Source organism: Schistocerca cancellata, chromosome 10, assembly GCF_023864275.1.
Source record: "Schistocerca cancellata isolate TAMUIC-IGC-003103 chromosome 10, iqSchCanc2.1, whole genome shotgun sequence".
NCBI classification, from domain to species: Eukaryota; Metazoa; Arthropoda; class Insecta; order Orthoptera; family Acrididae; genus Schistocerca; species Schistocerca cancellata.
The window spans coordinates 74964206-74986013 of record NC_064635.1 but is presented as its reverse complement, the minus strand read 5'-3'; the positions used below and the strand labels follow the sequence as shown (position 1 = coordinate 74986013).

Here is a 21808-nt window from a genome sequence, read left to right as displayed (position 1 = left end):
AGTGATAGTCAAAGAGAATTGCAAGATCTGTTGGATGCAATGAACGCTATAATGAGTATAGAGTATGGATTGAGAGTAAATCAAAGAAAAACGAAAGTAATGAGAATTAGGAGAAATGGGAACACTGAGAAACTTAACATCATAACTGGTGATCAGGAAGTAAAGGAATTCTGCTACCTAGGCACCAAAATAACCCACGTAATCCATGAAGGACGGAGCAATAATGGCATAAAAAGGAGACTAGCATTTTCAGAAAGAGCATTCCTAGCCAATAGAAGTCTGCTTCAAACATAGCCCTTAATTTGGGGAAGAAGATTCTGCGAATGTACATTTGTCGGAGAGTATTGTGTGGTAATGAAACATGGACTATGGGAAAACAGGAACAGAAAAGAATAGGGGCATTAGAGATGTAGTGCTACAGTGCGCAGAATCGGCGAGGAAAAGAATGCATTGAAAACACTGACAAGAAGAAGGGACAGGATGGTAGGCCATCTGTTAAGACGTGAGGGAATAACTTCCATGGTACTAGAGGGAGTTGTAGATGGTAAAAAATGTAGGAGACGACAGAGACTAGAATACACCATCAAACAATTGAGGATGTAGGTTGCAATTGTTACTCCAAGATGAAAAAGTTGGATCAGAATAGGAATTAGTGGCAGGCAGCATCAAAAACGTCAGAAGACTGATGACAAAAAAAAATCTTTGTCATGGAAAGCGGAAGTGGAGAGTAAACGGTAAATTGCTGCAAGACTTTCTCTTCGTCACGTACATAGTAAAAATGCTGTAGAATTTGCAGTGAAAATTTAGCTTTGGACATGGAGGTGAAACCAGCTACAGATACATAAAATCCATTTGAAATTCACGTGGCCACACTTCAATACAACAGTGAGGTGCACAGCCAGTGTTTGAGGTTGATGGATTGCACCACACATACAATGAAACCACTCATCAATCGTTACTCTTCATGCTCTCAGACTGATATGAATTGAATCATCACAAATGCAAGGCGCCATCTCGAATATAAAAAGTGACTGATGTCCTTTCATTACAGAAAACCCTGTAGGTAATGCAACCATAGCTGTGAGTAATCATTTTCGGTATTAATAAACCACTTCAACTGCCGGCCGCTGTGGCCAAGCGGTTAAAGGCGCTTCAGTCTGGAACCGCGCGATCGCTACAGTCGCAGGTTCGAATCCAGCCTCGGGCATGGATGTGTGTGATGTCCTTAGGGTAGTTAGGTTTAAGTGGTTCTAAGTTCTAGGGGACTGATGACCTGAGAAGTTAAGTCCCATAGTGCTCAGAGCCAAACCACTTCAATTGCATTAAGTCATTTAGTTTCATACAAGTACTGGTTTCATGGCACTGAAAGCTACCTCCTCAGGCGAACATCTGTATAACAATAAACCCAGAAGAAGTAACAACCCTGATACATTCACTGGTATGATAACTTTCTAAAACTGTTTTGAAATTTTTAATAATTTATAAAAAAACTACTAAAATCACTTACATGAGAAATTTAGAATATTTGTACTCACATAACTAAAATATTCTCATTTTCTCGTGTAGAAGTTCTTAATAGTTTTTTTTAATTTTTGCAAATCTTAAAATAATTTTAGAAGGTTATTGTACCAGTGAATGTCTCAGGGTTGTTATTCCTTCTGGTTTTATTGTTATACAGTTATTCACCTGAAGTAGCTTTTAGTGTCAGGAAACCAGTAGTGATCTAAAAATAAGGGACTAAATACAGCTGAGGTGGTTTATTAATGCCCAAGATGAACCGTACATTATAGTTCATTTCAGTAATTATCGACTGTTTCCACAATATAGTTTTCGAGGTCGTTCCTCTACTTGTAGTTTAGCAACATCTTGTTGTCACAGTTCTTGCCACAAACCTATTCGTTCAATTTTATTTAAACACTGGTAATCTATGTATTGGTATCTGAGTTGGAAACAGAATTATGTTATCAACTTGTTTGCTGGTATACATACAGTAGCAGTACGCACACAATATGATTAATTATTACTCACTTGTCCATGATTTTTTGTGCATCAGTATAAGAATAATATGCGACGCATATTTATGTGTTGTTACTGATAATTATTCAACTTGCATTTCATGTATAGTCATCGCCTCTCACAAACTGTCATGATTCAGTCCGCGCTTATTTTAAACAGAACTGCAGATCGGAGATACACATATACCTCTCTGTATCGCAGATGGATAGGCGTATTTATATGCTATGAATTTATTATCAGACTTCACATGCAACGAGTAGTAATCCTAGTGACCACAGAATAATCTTGAGTCCAAGCCTAATTCTTCCAACATTTCACAATTCACACATATCCACTGTCATTAACAGAATCACACATATTTGAAACGTCTGTATGAACTCATCACAAACATATATCAATACATCAGTAATTTCAACTAGATAAAGTCAGACTGCTCATGTGCAGTCAACTACAAGTTGTTCAAAGAGTAACATAGCATTATAGAGAAGTGACATCATTATTTCACATTACTGAGTTCGTCATTATACGTTCGTAAAAACATGCACCATTTGTTGACGAATTTGCAGAAACGTCATTGAGATTTTTCTCCTGTAAACAGTGCGCTAGAACATCGATTTGTAACAATTTACGTGAATGATGTTAACACTGGTAACATTTCACGTAATTTACTTCATTTCACGACGTACAGAGCTTCGCACTCGTCTGGTGTTACTGTATTTCTGCAGCAAAAAGGCCTATTTTTGACGATGACATGTGAACATGTCGGAGGATTTTTAAGTCCGACGTGTGCTGAAACAAAACTCTTTTGCAGTACCACTTGAAAAGGCCCAAAGACCGTAATTTCAATGGCGAAATAAGTAGTTTATTCAGTCAACGACGAATATTACGTTCTCTCGAAACATCTACACGACTGTGAACCCAGATCATGAGAAGTTAAATAAAAAATAAATTACATAACTTTATTTTTACTTGGCGATAATCAAAACCAAATTCTAACCTAGAGACGTTTTCATTAAGCTGCTACACTTACCTTGGGTACATTGCCACATGGATTATACCAACATTGTGTACAAAATGTAGCATTTGCAGAATCAGCTGGTAGAAAATCATAACACTCACACACAGAGACAACCCACTGCTCCCCCCAGCCAGCCAGTGTGGCCACGCGGTTAAAGGCGCTTCAGTCTGGAACCGCGCGACCGCTACGGTCGCAGGTTCGAATCCTGCCTCGGCCATGGATGTGTGTGATGTCCTTGGGTTAGTTAGGTCTAAGTAGTTCTAAGTTCTAGGGGACTGATGACCTCAGATGTTCAGTCCCATAGTGCTCAGAGCCATTTGAACCATTTTTGCTCCCCCACCTTCCGCACCCCCCTCCCCCCCCCTCAACACATGTGCACTTGTGCAGGCTGAAAGAAACTGTCGGCCAACTCCCTCACGAGACTGACGATTGTGCAGAATCAAAACGCACCTCTTCGTCTGCACGACAACGCTCCTACGAAATGGAAAGACAAAAAAGCAACTCATATCTTCGAGCTTAAGTTTTAGTCTTGTATTGTAATGACCAGGTGTGGTATCATATCAAATCATGCTCTATCCTCAGATCTCAGTTACATCATCTCAAATAAAAATCCATTCTTCATGTAGCACATTCGCCATACATTCTACGCACTCTGCGATGACACAGCACTTACTCTCGCTCTCAGGCCGACAACTGCTTGCAACTCCTTCGCTCACTTCAAATCTACTCAATAATACAACCTATGGTAGTCAAAGAATATGTCACTCATGTGTTCGAGGCATGCAAAAGATGCTCAGAGTGGTAAACGTCCCTAACAATTGTGATTTCTCTTGACATTTATTTTCAAAGATACGCCAAGTGCCAAACATACCAGACTAACTGTGATTTCTGACGATATGTATACTTTTTACAGCCATTTCTCCTAATATATACACCTTTCATAACCATTTACCCTAATATGTACATCTTTCACTAGTACTGATTACCATCAAAACCAAACACAAAAATTAGTATTGTCACTAGTCTGCTTCGCAACTGGAAAAAGGAACTTACTTTTGCAGCCACACGTCATGGACCGTCCGCCTGGGAGGCATCCATAGGACTCAGGAAGAGAGAACCGCTTGGATCGAAGTAGCCACCTGGGCGGTGGTGCACCCAAACTACAACACGACGGCCTATCTCAGCGATAACGTGGCTATTCTGTTTCTGCCCGCGGAAGCTCCTCTGAACAGTGAGTAGCGCAATAATAACATACGATTCTTACTTTATATATATATAGAGAGAGAGAGTGGGGTTGGGGGAGGGGGGGGTTGTGATTGAACGAAAAATGTCACGTGATGGCAGCCTGGGAAAGCAGTGTGTCCAGTGCTAAAACAGTTTAAACATCCAAGATGGTGCCATTTATGGTCATGTGATCATGACATCTCTTCTGGTTGCATGTTCTACATTTGCTTGTAGATACAATCCAAACACCTAGGCCAGTTGCGGTATTTTCTATACATGTGTGTGTGTGTATTACTTTGTTGTGGGGCCCCCAGACCTTATCATACACATAACACTGGTGGATTCACCTCTGGACGTTGTATATCCCATATCATCTAAGTGTGGACCCAGCATGAACAATACCCATGTCACAACGCTGGTGGATCCATCTGTGCACATTACATCGGATAATACATGAGTGGGTCCACCCTGAACAACACATCAGGCATAACTCTGGTGGATCCATCTCCATACACTATTCCAGTTCACATGTGGGTCGATCCACTTGAACAGTATCATGTAACGCTGTTGGATCCACCTTCGTACCCTATCCTCATCTACCACAGGCTGTGGTGGATACCTGAGAAACTGATGCAAACACACTGGGCTAGGTTACTACAATTGGACTAAAGCATCAACTTTGTAGATATAAGGCAAGATTTTGTTGGGAATTCTTTTTTTACAATGATGGATTCGGTGCCTTATCTGTATAGATATTATTTTACCTGATACATAGAATATGAAGAATCTAGAAGATAAGTCACTTTTTAATATGGTTTACATTAGATTCGAAGCTATTTCCTTGTGGAGAGTCATATCATGCCACCCATAACTGCTCACACTTAGTCATAATCTTGTGTGGTAGGTTAGGATGTGTGCAATGCCGTTCTTACCCAAGGTGGTAATGATATCTGTAACAGTCTGCTACTACCTGCCAGTATCCATTAGTTAAATTCATAACACTCATCGTCAAACATTATGATTATTTAAAACAAATGAAATAAAAATAGAAATGATCAACGTCAAAATGAGTGTTCGATTGGAATACTGTAATAGCTTCATGTTGATGATACTTGTATTACCCATAAATGTCACACTTTAGGCTCTGAGTATAGCACACCACAGTAAGATAGTACTGTCAAAAGCATTGTGAACTATGCAGACACCTGACTCTATTGCTTTGCTGGGTGACTGCCTATTCTTCTGAAGCAAATTCTGGAGGGGGTATGCTACACATCAGATTGCATTGCTTTGCTGGAAGGCTAACTATTCGTTATATGCACATTACATTTCAAAATCAGGAGATGTGTATATGTGTACCAGAGAACATTGTAGTTTTAACAGAACATTTGGTAATGGCACATAATGAAATATACACTGAAGTTTGGTTCATCACTGAGGACAATCCGATTAAACTGTAATCAAAACCACTGACGTTCGTTTCACATTTTGAAGTACTGTCAGATAACTGTGCATTATGATATTTTATACGTAAAAGTATAGAAAATAGCTATTAACCGAGGGGTTGCCAATTTTCTTTCCCCCTTTTTTTTTGAGTCATCAGTCTTCTGACTGATTTAATTCCCATTAGTGTGGATAATTTCGGTGCTTATGTAATATGAGGTTCATTAGTTCCGTTGTAGATGTGCTAGACAGCCTGAGTAAGGATCATAGACAGAAGCAAATCGTATGCAATGGAAACATTCCAGGAATTAGTGACAGGATATATTTTTACCAACCATCATATTTAGGTTCGTTGCCAAGTCTTTTAAACTGGTGTGGTAATTACACTCAAAACACCTATGTTTTGATAGAGTGGTAAAATTTGTGGACATCGGTTTGCCAACTAACTTACTGGGATCGGATGCCTGCTATGTTGTCAGTACAACCAAAACTCGGTAAGATTATGATACTAAGAAACGTACTTATTATTTCCGCTTCTGCTTTCTCAACTATGGCAGCCAAAAGCTCCACCTTTCCTAGGGTTTTGCATACTGTTATGGACAATCGTCACCACATAAAAAAAGCATTTACTGGTGGTAGGCATTCTATCTGTTGCCAAAGGCATTCCAAGCTTTTGACAATGAGTGATGGAGAGAAGATAGTATGCAGCTTTGCTTTACAGCTACGGTATTTGACCCTGCTCATAAGGGGAACATTGAAATACTTAAGAAATTCTGGCTGACGTAAGATTCATAGAAGAGAATAAACATGATAAACGTCTGGGATGAATAGCATTTAACCATTTACCAATCGAAAGGGTGAATACACCCAAGAGAGAATGTGAAGGATCTCCATAGTAAGAGGGCAAAGGTCATGAAGGTAAAGGACAGTGTGGGGACAGAGTAGCACAGGTATGAAAAACACGCACACTAAACCAGATAAACGCTTTTATGATATTCAGATGTTACGTTGTTGTTGTGATCTTCAGTCCAAAGAGTGGTTTGATGCCGCTCTCCAGCCTTCTCTAGCCTGATCAAGCCTTTTCCTCTAGGAGTAGCTACTGCAACCGTAATCGTTTTAATTCTGTCTCTAGTCCTCCTCTATCGATCTCCCTCTACGATTTTTACCACCCACACTTCCCTCCATTACTAAACTGGTGATCCCTTGATATCTGACAATGTCTCCTATCAACTGATCCCTTCTTCTAGACAGTTCATGTCACAACATTTCTTTTCTCCCCAGTACTATTCAGTACCTCCTTGTTGGTTACGCGATCTATCCATCTAATCTTCCCCGAGGTTGGCTTCTAGCAGTTTTTCCGTTCTTCTGCGTGGTATTCGAATTAGTATTTTGCTACCGTGACTTATTAAACTGATGGTTCAGTAATATTCACACTTGTCAGCAACTGCTTTCTTTGGAATTGGAATTATTACATTCTTCTTGAAGTCTGGTGGTATTTCGCATTTCTCATACATCCTGCACATCAGATGTAAGAGTTTTGTCATGGCTGGTTCTGCCAAGGATATCAGCAATTTTGACAGAGTTTCGTCTACTCTTGGGGTCTTGTCTCGACTTAGGTCTCCAGTCAAATTCTTTTCGCACTATCATGTCTCTCATCCCATCTTCATTTACGTCCTCTTCCATTGCTATAATGTTGCCCTCAAGTACGTCTCCCTTGTGTATACTCTATACATACAGTTCTTCCGTATTTCTGCTCTCCCTTCTTTTCTTGGGAATGGTTTTATATGTGAGCTATTGATGTCAAGAATATGTAAAAATCTGTTGAAAATCGTTGTTGCCCACGACAGTAATCCTGAGAAAAAAAAAGAGCTATAAATCTCTAAAGGTAAAAAATATTAATGTATTTAGATTTCATAGCGTTAGCACCTCCCTACTCTCTGGGAACACTTAACACCGAATGGGAGTATCATGGTACAGAAAATAGGTTACTGAGGGTTCCTGCAACCATGTCTGAAGCATTACAATCCACAATGTATGATCATGATGTCACTTCAGGTTACGTCTCCTACAATTGGAGTACATATTGAGAATACTGATAAAATCGCGTTACGTGTTTGGTTCGCTTCTGCCACCCTGCTGCTCTACACTGAGGGGGCAGAAGTCACGTGATACTTTCTTCTACGTGTCGGACATTCTTTTGTCTGGCGTATTGCACCAACTCGACGAGGCGTGATCTCGACAAATCGTTGGAAGTCACCTCTAGAAATATAGAACCATGCTGCCCCTATAGCCGTCCATAATCGCGAAAGTGCAGCCGGTGCGGGATTTTGTCCACGAACTGACCTCCATTATATCCCATAAATTTTCTGTGGGATTCATGTCAGGCGATATAGGTGGCCAAATCATTCCCTCGAAATGTCGAGAATGTTCTTCCGTTGTGATCTGGTAAGATGCCACATTGTCAGTCATAAAAATTCCATCATTGTTTGGAGACATAAAGTTCATGAATGGCTGAAAATGGCATTTCCAGTCAATGATCGGCACAATTTGACCAGAGGACTCAGTCTATTTCATGTAAACACAGGCCGCACCACTGTGGAGCCATTACCAGCTTGCACAGTGACTTGTTGACAACTTGGGTCCATAGCTTCGTAGAGTCTGCGCCACACTCGAACCCTACCATCTGCTCTCACCAACTGAAATCAGGACTCTTGTGACCTGGCCAGTGTTTTCTAGTTGCCTTCATTCCAACAGATACGGTCACAAACCCAAGAGGGGCACGGCACGCGATGTCATGCTGTTAGCAAAGGCATTCGCGTCGGTCGTATGCTGCCATACCTCATTAACGCCAAATTTCGCTGCGCTGTCCTAATGGATACTTCCGTCGTACGTCCCACATTGAACCTCAGTGGTTTTGATTACAGTTTAATCGGATTGTCCTCAATGATGAACCAATATATATTTCACCACGTGCCATTACCAAATGTTCCGTTAAAACTACAATGTCCTATGGTATAGGTAAACACATCTCCTGATTTTGAAATGTAATGTGCATATGACGAATAGTTAGCCTTCCAGCAAAGCAATGCAATCTGATGTGTAGCATACCCCCTCCAGAAATTTGCTTGAAAAGAATAGGCAGTCACCCAGCAAAGCAATCGAGTCAGGCGTCTGCATAGTTCACAATGCTTTTGTCAGTACTATCTTACTGTGGTGTGCTGTAGACAGAGCCTTAAGTGTGACATTTATGGGTAATACAAGTATCGTCTACATGAAGCTATTACAGTGTTCCATTCGAACACTCATTTTGACATTGATCATTTCTACTTTGTAACAAGAGTTTTATTTCATTTGTTTTAAATAATCATTACGCATGATGATGAATGTGGATCACGTGGATATTTCACGTAGTGTTGCTTGCCTGTTAGCAATAACAACTCAACACAAACTCCGCAGCCCTCGGTGGTTAAGTTACAACCACCGGTCACGGCTTTGTTCGTGGTGAGTCAATGTTAAGAATATGTAAATAATACACTCCTGGAAATTGAAATAAGAACACCGTGAATTCATTGTCCCAGGAAGGGGAAACTTTATTGACACATTCCTGGGGTCAGATACATCACATGATCACACTGACAAAACCACAGGCACATAGACACAGGCAACAGAGCATGCACAATGTCGGCACTAGTACAGTGTATATCCACCTTTCGCAGCAATGCAGGCTGCTATTCTCCCATGGAGACGATCGTAGAGATGCTGGATGTAGTCCTGTGGAACGGCTTGCCATGCCATTTCCACCTGGCGCCTCAGTTGGACCAGCGTTCGTGCTGGACGTGCAGACCGCGTGAGACGACGCTTCATCCAGTCCCGAACATGCTCAATGGGGGACAGATCCGGAGATCTTGCTGGCCAGGGTAGTTGACTTACACCTTCTAGAGCACGTTGGGTGGCACGGGATACATGCGGACGTGCATTGTCCTGTTGGAACAGTAAGTTGCCTTGCCGGTCTAGAAATGGTAGAACGATGGGTTCGATGACGGTTTGGATGTACCGTGCACTATTCAGTGTCCCCTCGACGATCACCAGTGGTGTACGGCCAGTGTAGGAGATCGCTCCCCACACCATGATGCCGGGTGTTGGCCCTGTGTGCCTCGGTCGTATGCAGTCCTGATTGTGGCGCTCACCTGCACGGCGCCAAACACGCATACGACCATCATTGGCACCAAGGCAGAAGCGGCTCTCATCGCTGAAGACGACACGTCTCCATTCTTCCCTCCATTCACGCCTGTCGCGACACCACTGGAGGCGGGCTGCACGATGTTGGGGCGTGAGCGGAAGACGGCCTAACGGTGTGCGGGACCGTAGCCCAGCTTCATGGAGACGGTTGCGAATAGTCCTCGCCGATACCCCAGGAGCAACAGTGTCCCTAATTTGCTGGGAAGTGGCGGTGCGGTCCCCTACGGCACTGCGTAAGATCCTACGGTCTTGGCGTGCATCCGTGCGTCGCTGCGGTCCGGTCCCAGGTCGACGGGCACGTGCACCTTCCGCCGACCACTGGCGACAACATCGATGTACTGTGGAGACTTCACGCCCCACGTGTTGAGCAATTCGGCGGTACGTCCACCCGGCCTCCCGCATGCCCACTATACGCCCTCGCTCAAAGTCCGTCAACTGCACATACGGTTCACGTCCACGCTGTTGCGGCATGCTACCAGTGTTAAAGACTGCGATGGAGCTCCGTATGCCACGGCAAACTGGCTGACACTGACGGCGGCGGCGCACAAATGCTGCGCAGCTAGCGCCATTCGACGGCCAACACCGCGGTTCCTGGTGTGTCCGCTGTGCCGTGCGTGTGATCATTGCTTGTACAGCCCTCTCGCAGTGTCCGGAGCAAGTATGGTGGGTCTGACACACCGGTGTCAATGTGTTATTTTTTCCATTTCCTGGAGTGTAGTTATTTTCGGCTATCTGGAGTCGTTTTGCAGCCATTAATGGAATCCATGTTCCCAGACAACGACGAACTTTGTGTGGATGACAATGCGCTATGTCGACCGACCGCATTGGCTCGCGATTGGTTTGGACAACATTCTGGACAGTTCCAGCGACTGATTTAGCCACCCAGATCGCCCGACATAAATCCCGTCTAACATTCGTGGGACACAATCTAGAAGTGAGTTAGTGCGCAAAACACTGCACCGGTAACACTTTCGCATTAATGGACGGCCATAGAGGTAAGAGAGGCTCAGTATTTCTGGAGGAGACTTCCAGCGACTTGTCCAGTGCGTGACTGCCACGTCGAGTTGCTGCACTAAGCCGAGCAAAAGGAGGTCAGACGAGATATTAGGAGGTATCGCATGACTTTGGCACCTCAGTCTAGTCTATATTTATTTATCTCTTGCGTAATACATTCGTGGAGTGACCCGGATTTTCAAGTGCGTTTTTTGCGGTGTGTTATGTAGAAATACATCACGTATGGGATGTGGTCGTCAGCCTGAGAGTCTTAGCAGGTTTCACTAATGGATGTGGATCGAGGTGTTTTCCTCACAAAAAGATTTAAAAGTCCGTATCACGGCACTAGGACTTTTTTATGGCTACTTATGAATCGCCATTCGTTTACTAAGGTATTAAAAATGCTCGTTACAATCCCGACCCCAGATCTAGACCTCTCACCCCGCCTATCCCCCCCCCCTCTTTACAAACCATTTAATTGGCGCCCTTCGCTGCAATCTCACTATGCTACGCTTCGGCAATAAGCCACCGTAAACATATGTTAACTTACCTACATCTGCATCCATACACCGCAAGCCACATGCCGGTGTGTGGCGGAGGGTACCTTGACTACCTCTATCGGTCCTCCCTTCTATTCCAGTCTCGTAGAAAGAAAGATTGTCGGTATGCCTCTGTGTGGGCTCTAATCTCTCTGATTTTGTCCTCATGGTCTCTTCGCGAGATATACGTAGGAGGGAGCAATATACCGCTTGACTCCTCGGTGAAGGTATGTTCTCGAAACTTCAACAAAAGCCCGTACCGAGCTACTGAGCGTCTCTCTTGCAGAGTCTTCCACTTGAGTTTATTTATAATCTCCGTAACGCTTTCGCGATTACTAAATGATCCTGTAACGAAGAGCGCTGCTCTCCGTTGGATCTTCTCTATCTCTTCTATCAACCGTACCTGGTACGGATCAGCGCGGGATTAGCCGAGCAGTCTAGGGGGCTCCAGTCATGGACTGTGCGGCTGGTCCGGCGGAGGTTCGAGTCCTCCCTCGGACATGGGTGTGTGTGTTTGTGCTCAGGATAATTTAGGTTAAGTAGTGTGTAAGCTTAGGGACTGATGACCTTAGCAGTTAAGTCCCATAAGATTTCACACACATTTGAACTTTTTTTTTTTTTGGTACGGATCCCACACCAGTGAGCAGTATTCAAGCAGTGAGCGAACAAGTGTTCTGTAACCTACTTATGTGCGTCCACGTAATCTATAATTATTTATCACTTACATAAAATGTTTTGGAGAACGATTCCGATTTGCCGTTCTAGGCGGTTCTAGGCGCTTGAGTTTGGAACCGCGTGACCGCAACGGTCGCAGGTTCGAATCCTGCCTCGGGCATGGATGTGTGTGATTTCCTTAGGTTAGTTAGGTTTACATAGTTCTAAGTTCTAGGGGACTGATGACCTCAGATGTTGAGTCCCATAGTGCTCTGAGCCATTTTTTGATTCCGATTTTGCTGTGCGTTTCCCGTGGTGTATTACAAAAAAATACATGAGCTTACGAGCCTTAAGCTCTTACTGTGATGGTATATGCAGTGGTATGGGGTACAATTATTGAGCAACTTTCTTCAACCGTATGTTCCCTGGAAAAGCTGTCAATCTGATTTTCGCGAGCACTATGTTGTTGCTCTTTCAGGGAAGTCTAGTTTACCGTAGAGATGAGAAACCAGTCCAGGACTTAAACATGCTTATGTCAGCAACTATCAGGCTGAATCGTGAAAAAGGCAAACGATCACTAATGCTGCACACATGTCGCAGATTCTTCGTGTTTTTTAATGTCTCCGTTAATACAGAGTGTGTTCCGAAACTATTCGTTCAGATTAATACAGAATGTAGAGAACATAAAGAAATGGCGTTGTAGTAAGGAAGATACGCTCTCTGCGGTCAGCTTCTATTGGTAGGGAACATTTTGTTACTGGTGCTGACGAAACTTGTTATGTCTGCGTCTCTGACAGGGAATGTGTATTGACATTCAAAACTGTTCCAGATGTAGATGGTTGGCTTTGCGGTCTGCCTAAGAATACAACGATTCGTTGGTAAGCGTCATAGCCATGTGACAACAACAGTGACTTCCATATAAACGCACCGATTCAGTCGCAGCCATTACCACGTCGGACAACAAAAGTAAACATGGAGCAGTTTGTGTGGTGTCACCGCCAGACACCACACTTGCTAGGTGGTAGCCTTTAAATCGGCCGCGGTCCGTTAGTATACGTCGGACCCGCATGTCGCCACTATGAGTGATTGCAGACCGAGCGCCGCCACACGGCAGGTCTAGAGAGACTTCCTAGCACTCGCCCATTTGTACAGCGTACTTTGCTAGCGATGGTTCACTGACAAAATACGCTCTCATTTGCCGAGACGATAGTTAGCATAGCCTTCAGCTACGTCATTTGCTACGACCTAGCAAGGCGCCATTACCAGTTACAATTGATGCTGTAAAACATGTACCGTCAAGAGCGATGTTCACCATTTATGGATTAAAGTTAAGTATTCCACAGCTACGTCCCTTTTTGCTAGTCTAATTTCCTTGTCCCAGACCTCACGTCAGCCTGCGTGAGCTAAAACGCGTGCCTTTCGGCTTCCTCTCAAAACCGGATTGGCTGTCTTGCCAATCCACAACAATTTGCGTACACAGAAATGGCTGACATGCATCTGGTATACCATTCTGTGAACGGAAATGGACGAGCTGCAGTAAGAGAGTATCTACAGCGCTTTCCCAACTGACGGGTTCCGCAGCACCAAATATCCCGTCGTCTGCATCGCCTGCTTCGTGGGAGAGGCACTTCCCGTGCAGGTATGCATGAAACATGTCGGAATCGAACAGTGTGAACTCCTGGAAGGAAATACAAGATTCTGCGTCATCTACAAGTTCACGACGTATTGGACATAGCCGGCCGCGGTGGTCTCGCGGTTAAGGCGCTCAGTCCGGAACCGCGCGACTGCTACGGTCGCATGTTCGAATCCTGCCTCGGGCATGGATGTGTGTGATGTCCTTAGGTTGGTTAGGTTTAAGTAGTTCTAAGTTCTAGGGGACTGATGACCACAGATGTTAAGTCCCATAGTGTTCAGAGCCATTTGTATTGGACATATCAGGGTGTCAAACATAGCCTTGTGTGGAATGCGTTGCATGATCAGCAGCTTCATCCTTTCCGTCTTCAGAGCTTGTTAGCACTAGCACCAGAAGTATTTCCCCAATGCGTGATGTTTGCACAATGATTTTTAAAGGGGACTGCCCCGCACCTCTTGTTTCGGTCCTGTACACCAACGAGGTTTTGTTTACTTGCGACAGCTGTTTCAGTGTCCACAGTCTGCATTTTAGGGTACATGTGAATACACGAGGTACTCGACCGTGTGGTCATCGACAGCGATTCGCTTTTCATTTTCTGGACAGCATTCTCTGTGTTGACAGGACAATACGTTCTTCTATTCCGCCTCAGTGGACGCCGATATCGCATCTCGGTGGGACATGAGTTAGGACATGAGTTACCAGGTTATTGGACAAAGGATGTACTTCTAGTACGATGGGATGGAGCTCACTTCAGTACTGGTGTGAGGTGTCATTTGGGAGGAATCGTTGGATTCGAGGAGGTGACCCTGTGGCCTGGCCACACAGTTCACCCGACCTCACGTGTCTGGATTTCTTCTTCTGGGGGCGTATGGAGCAGCTGGTGTATGGAACCTTTAAGGAAACAGAAGACCTCGTCCCTAGAATTGCTGTCGATGCTATTTCCATTGTAAAGATGCTAGGAATCTCCGAACAGACAGGACAGTCAATGATCCGTCTATGTACTGCATGCACGCAGGCCATTGGTCACTCGTTCATGTGAACGCGGGTGCTCTAATTAGCATGCAGAACTACCTTCTGTGAAAATCGTCTCTAGCTTCAGCAATTGCCGTCAGGGTCTGTATGTACCAGAATGAAATATATTTGTTTGGATACTCTACCTGTTGTATTAATTTGAAAGGAAAGTTTCGAAACACCCTGCAAGTATTGCTGGTCTGAACTATAGGGCCTTTCGGCTTAAAAGTTGGTCACGCGATCATGACATATTTTCCAGTTATGAGTCATAAATCCTTGGATCACATCTACTCCCAACAGATACTCCGCAAGGTACCATATGGTGCATGTTGGAGGGTACGTTGCGCCACTTACAAATAGAGTGAGTGAATAAAAATCTCTCTGTATGCGTCTGTGGAAGACCTAGGTTCTTTTATCTTCATGGTACTTCCACGGTACATTCGTTGGCGGCAGTAGAGTCTTTCTATAGTTAGCTGCAAATGCCAGTTCTCTGAATTTTCTCGATAGTTTTTATTCGCCAAGAACAGTATCTTCTCTACGGGTATTCCCATTTGAGTTCACAAAGCATCTCTGGAACACTCGTGCTTTAATCAACCCTACTGATAACAGACCTATGTGACATAGTAGTGCGTGAATGATTTAGAGAAAGCGATCTACTAACGTAACTATCTGTAGCTAAGGCGTGAGTTGCAGCATTTTCACTTCTCCCTTAAGCAAGAAAAGGTTTACTGCTGTCAAATAGTTTCCAAAGTGCTCGTTACTGAAAGATGGCAGCAACGTCGTAACCCGCAAAATAACATAAAACTTGAGTCAGCAAAATTATTATCAATGAGTGTCAACGGAATTAAAATCGAGGAATTAATGTAATGAACATCAAAGCATTTCCAGCTTTCCAGATGAGATTGTCTTTGTTCTCCGAGAAGTAGAGAGATATGTAAAAAAGAATATTAGAGCTTGATTAATACAGCTTGCGAATCACTCCGCTGCTGAACACTTTCATTGATGGTATACCGCCTCCCTTCTCAAGACCCTTCTTGCGTCAATCACAGGTGCTGTGTTAGATGGGTTGCTGGCTACTGTATCGTTTTAACTATCACATAGTCGTCTCTCTGTGTACCGGGCGCTGCGTGTTGCGATCGGAGAGTTTCGTAGGTGGTCAGTATCCTTTAGACAGCTTCACAGTGCGTCATTCTCGCTCCAGCTAGCTATGAAGGTAGATCACACAGGTACACATCATTATGGTATAATACCTCAGCCACGCCTGCATCCCTCACTGTATTGTCAAAGTGTCTTACGTCGTAAATTTTGTTAATATTTACCGAAATTATACAGAATACGTCATTATGTCATTAAATTACATCATTTCTGCCAATAGGATGACATACTCGTATTAAGACATATGCTATGGCACTATTTACACTAGTAACGCTGGGATGACGTTGATTTGCTATGTATCAAGAGTTTATTAGCCTAAATGTCGTGTTATGGTATTTTTTTAACACTTAAAGTGTTAGCAATACTGTATTTTTTAGTGATAATGCCTTGTAAACGTTGTTTAACATGGACTATCAGCGAAACTCGTTAAACATTTCATGTCTCACCAAAAGTGTGTTTGTTGTTAATTTGCACTGCAGAAATAGTTTAATTTGGAGTATCGATATAATTTTTTTAAATAATGTGCAGCAGTAATTGGTTATAATCGTATTTACACATATCTTAAGACAGAGATGTGGGTATTTGTAAAATTGGAATAAATTAACTCAAAATTATAAAATAACAATTAATTATGAGAGCATGTGACTAGTTTTACCTTCCGTGTCTTCTTATTCTGTTTTTGGGGTGGACTTCGCCAGTGCTTCATGACGATACTTATGAGTGGACTCAACCAGTAATAACTAATTTCCAGAATGAAATGTTCCACAGACCTCTAATGATGAATCCCGCAAATTTCCTCTAGTTCGAAAGGATCAGGGGGAAGGGGGGGGGGGAGGGAAGGAGCTTGAATACCATTTGCCCACTGAAGAGGGGGCTAGGGGGAGCTGTGGGTGACCTTGAAGGTATCACATACCAGCCCTGGAAGCCTTATAAGTGGACTGTACCAGTAATAACTAATTTCCAGAATGAAATTGTCACTCTGCAGCGGAGTGTGATCTGATATGGAACTACATAAAAATACACAGCCTACAGTTGCAGGTTAACTTTATCGTTTACCTAGGTTTCAACGTTAGTAATAACGCCTTCTTCAGAGGAAGACATTATTACTAACGTTGAAACCTAGGTAAACGATAAAGTTAACCTGCAACTGTGGACTGTATATTCTTATATAAACAATATCAGTTGCTGTCGCTGCATAAAAATGTTAAAAATTATGATATGGAACTTCCTGGCAGATTAAAACTGTGTGTCAGACCGAGATTCGAACTAATTTGTACTAGAACCAACAATGCCTTGGGTGCTTGGACGGACCTGGGGAGGGGAAGCTGACCTTCAATGTACCACAAACAAGTGCATAGGCTGGCTTGGGGAGGGGGGGAGTTGGGGTGGTCTTGTATACAATTCTCCCAATTGCCTGAGGTGTAACATGATACCCTCCATATTCTGGCGCTGATGACCGCGCAGTTGAGCGCCCCACAAACAAAACATCATCATCATCATACCCTCCTTGTTAGTGGATTGAAGTAGATGTAAAAGATTATAACCATTTGGAAGTTGAACTGGCAGTGCTCCACAACGCAGAGCGACACTTAGTAATAGCCGCGGGATGAAACCTGACCATGAAGATATAGATGCGACTTGTGCTGCAATCCTATCCAGATCGCTTCCCACTGTGCAATGTTCTATGGTTCATTCATTTTGAATGCCTGTATAGAACATGGGAAGGATGACTGTTTAAATGCCTTTTCTCATTGTAATTACTCTAAGTTAATCTTTGTGCTCCCTTTGGAATGTAATATCTTCTGATAAATGATTAAATTTTTTCTTTCATTCACTTGTGAGCCTGTCATCGTCAACAGGGGAAATATCGTCCAAACCAACTGGTGAAACCCTCCAGTTGCATGTCTTCTGTAGTCACACATTACTCTCAGTACACACCATCACTTATTGGGCTGGCTGTGAATGGAATGTATTTACTGTATGTGGCTGCAGAACCAAATAGTTATTTATCATACTCGTAAGTACTGTTAACAGAAATGACCAAGGGAGTTTTAGTTTTCTTAGCGCTACGGTGATGATATGGCTCTGGATTTAAATAAGGTTCGAACAGAATTAGAAATAACAAGATACTGAGCTGGAATAATTATCTGTTATTTAAATAACTAAATCTATGTTGTACTTTTTTTGTGTGCAATTAAATTTAGTGATACTCTTCTTTCAGTCCAAATAGCACATTAGGTCAAGCTACAAGATGCCTCACTTCAAACGAAAATGTTCTTAACGTGGAACTCACGGAATTCGATCGTGGTCAGGTGATTGGGTGTCACTTGTGTCATACGTCTGTACGCGAGATTTCCACACTCCTAAACATCCCTAGGTCCACTGTTTCCGGTGTGATAGTGAAGTGGAAACGTGAAGGGACACGTACAGCACTAAAGCGTGCAGGCCGACCTTGTCTGTTGACTGACTGTAATAGGCAGACATCTATCCATTCTATCACATAGGAATTCCAAACTGCATCAGGATTCACTGCAAGTACAATGAAAGGCGGGAGGTGAGAAAATTTGGATTTCATGGTCGAGTGGCAGCTCATAAGCCACAGATCACGTCGGTAAATGCCAAACGACGCCTCGCTTGCTGTAAAGAGCGTAAATATTGGACGATTGAACAGTGGAAAAACGTTGTGTGGCGCGACGAAACACGGTACACACCGTGGCAATCCGATGGCAGGGTGTGGGTGTGGCGAATGCCCGGTGAACGTCATCTGCAAGCATGTGTGGTGCCAACAGTAAAATTCGGAGGCGGTGGTGTTACGGTGTGGTGGTGTTTTTCATGGAGGGGGCTTGCACCCCTTGTTGTTTTGTGTGGCACTATTACAGCACAGGCCTACACTGACGTTTTAAGCACCTTCTAGCTTCCCACTGTTGAAGAGCAATTCAGGGATGGCGAGTTCTACTACACACTTGAAAAACACGCGCTACCTGTATGAAAAGTTAGCAAGTGAGATTCTCAGTAATATTTGTGCTGGTATTCTTGGAGATGCCCTTATTGGATCACCCATGTCACCAGACATTTTGAATAGTGCATAGCATTTAAACGTTCTGGTGAATGTCCTGCCTAAACTTATAGAGGACGTCCCCTGCACATGTGCACCAGTTTATGGTTTCAGAATGATGTCGCTCCATCGCTCTTCGGTCGTCCAGCTAGGACATATTTCACAGACAGATTCAGGCAGAGAGTAATAATTGGAAGAGAATTCGTGGCCCGTTAGCATGTTCGCTCCCGTGATCTCACCCCACTTGACTTTTTTCTCTGAGGTTATGTCAAGTCCTTTGTGTTCTCGACACCCGTACTCACATTACCTGAGATTTCTGAGTGTATCTTCAAACCTTTTGATACCATCAGAAGAGGGTGCGGAATATAATGGAGACTAAGATAAAATGTGTCGGTCATTGGACATTGTGTAATGAAGTCACAATGGACACTTATTCTTCAGTAGTGTAACCACAGATCCAGTTCACATTATATGATTGTATTCTACTCTAAATCAACGTTACACACATTACAGTATTCTGCCGTTTCATTTTGCCTACTAAATGCGTAGAAACTTCATAGTGCTACAGAAACATTATTCTACCGTTATGGCTATTGGTTCCTTATTCCAGAATGTTCTCAATTTCACCCTCTCTAATCTCCCATATTTTTGAAACGTAATTCAGTAACACCTATTTTACGCATATAAATTTTACTTACCACTAAATTGTCTTCATAGTTAGCAAACAAAGATAATACCCTTTTATTTCTGCTCATCTGAAAAGTAATTCTCTCTTAAAATTTCTATCCTTCATTGCCTCTTCTTGTCTACTTATCATCTTACTGATAACTACAATACAGAAAAAAACACTTCCTGCTCAATTCCTTTATACTTTAATCTCACCTTTTCCTCAGAAATACGTAAATCAGCTTTTTGGTTAAATAGCCAGATTAAACTCTCGTCTTTGGTAGCACAAACAGATGCGATTACAAATTTATCACATGTTAAAATGCTCAACTGGAATAATATTCTTGTAATAAATAACTAATGTTTGTAATTAATATTAATAATTCTTTGTTTCAGCTCAAAAAAACTTTGACATAAGTTACAAGGTTCCTATTTTCCTATATTTATATTGTTGGACAGGATCCATTGTTTCTTTTTCTGTTTACCACTTCTGCTGTTGAATTTCTCTTTGGGACCTATTTCGTAAATTCATTGCTTTTAAGACAACCATTTTTCTAATTTACTTTTAAGAGTCATTTTCTTTTAGAGAATCATATTCATAATAGACACGAAAGTTCATTATTTTCAAATCTTGAAACATGTAATCACATAGATATACTTACTTAGTTTTTCATTACTTTACGTGTTTCTATGAAACAGTCTGCCTATAGCATTTATCGTCTGTAGATCAAGAGCTGCACCCTGTTGGTAAAAACTGTATCAGTTTCTTGCACTCTCTTTCACTTCAGCATTTTCAAAGCTTGCCTTGGTACATGTCGTTCTTATTAGAAACCAAAAGAAACTTTGGAGTGTTATTTCGCAAGCTGAATTAAATTCATAATCATTACCTTTCTTTTAGCACTAAGATGGTCGACAGTAAAATGAAAGGAAAGATAAACAAATATGTAACCACTACAAATGTCAGGTCTGGAATGGTACATAGGGGGTTGTACAGTCAAAGTTAATTACTTAATAACAATGGCTCTGTGTGAGTATGATTTGGCAAAATAGTCTACCTTGAAGTGTCTGCCACTGTTATTCTGATGACGACGCGTATTTGCATCGCATGGTATTGCTGGTTAGGACATAGTGTCAAGCTAACATCCAAATCGCAGATTTGTAACATTTCATTCACTGTCATTAGTAAGGCACTGTATTTCATATTCAGAGAATCCAAACACATGATTTGTAATATTTTGTTCTCAAGGTTTCATCAACGTGGTGGCGTTACCTTCTTTTCTCGAGGTCAATGAAACCTTCGCTGGACAAACTGCTGTGGTTAGCGGCTGGGGACTGACCAATACCAGTGGTAAGTGTGCTTCTTTTGTTCACTTTGAGGCAACTATTGAAATACAGCAAGTTACTAGGCTATAATACTACTGTCTGGTGACTGATTTTAGAATCACTTGATGGAATGCCCCCTAGGGATCGCCAAAAGCAGTACCCACCATTTTCTACAGTTTTTGTTGTTGCTAAGACAAGATTGTCCTTAATGCAGCATTTGTAAATGCTTCGAGCTCTACATATTTAAGGAAGGCGTTGAAACTACAGACATGAAAAAAAGTTTTGCATCACCTCGGTTCCGAGAGCTCCGGAACCTGTACAGAAATTTGGAATAGAGATCAACATAAACATCATTTACGCCCTTTTTATTGCCCACGAAAACCACGCATTACATGTCGTACCACCATACAGCGAGATCTTCAGAGGTAGTGGTCCAGACTCCTGCACACACCAGTACTTCTAACACATAGTAGCACGTCCCCTTGCATTGATGCATGCCAGTATTCGTCGTGACATATTTATTAACCACAAGTTCATCAAGGTACTGTTGGTCCAGATTGTCCCACTCTTGGACGGCGATTCAGGGTGGTTGGTGGGTTACTTCGTCCATAAACAGCCCTTTTCAATCTATACCACGCATGTTCGATGGAGCTCATGTCTGGAGAACATGCTGACCACTCTAGCAGAGCGATGTCGTTATCCTGAAGGCACTCATTCGCAAGATGTGGACGATGGGTACGCAAATTGTCCTCCATGAAGGCGAATGCCTCTTTAATATGCTGCCGATATGGTTGCACTGTCCATCGGCGGATTGCATTCGCGCATCGTACAGCCATTAC

The 21808-nt window shown here is 42.7% G+C and overlaps 1 protein-coding gene across 1 annotated transcript in view; it reads left to right on the top strand.

Moving 5' to 3' along the window:
• The window catches only part of LOC126106135 (brachyurin-like), an 88033-nt gene that overhangs the window by 26675 nt on the left and 39550 nt on the right, over positions 1–21808 (top strand). Inside the window, exons 3-4 of the mRNA XM_049912378.1 lie at positions 4096–4265; positions 20893–20994. Coding sequence (XP_049768335.1) covers positions 4096–4265; positions 20893–20994 — 272 coding nt within the window. The remainder of the gene's footprint in view (positions 1–4095; positions 4266–20892; positions 20995–21808) is intronic.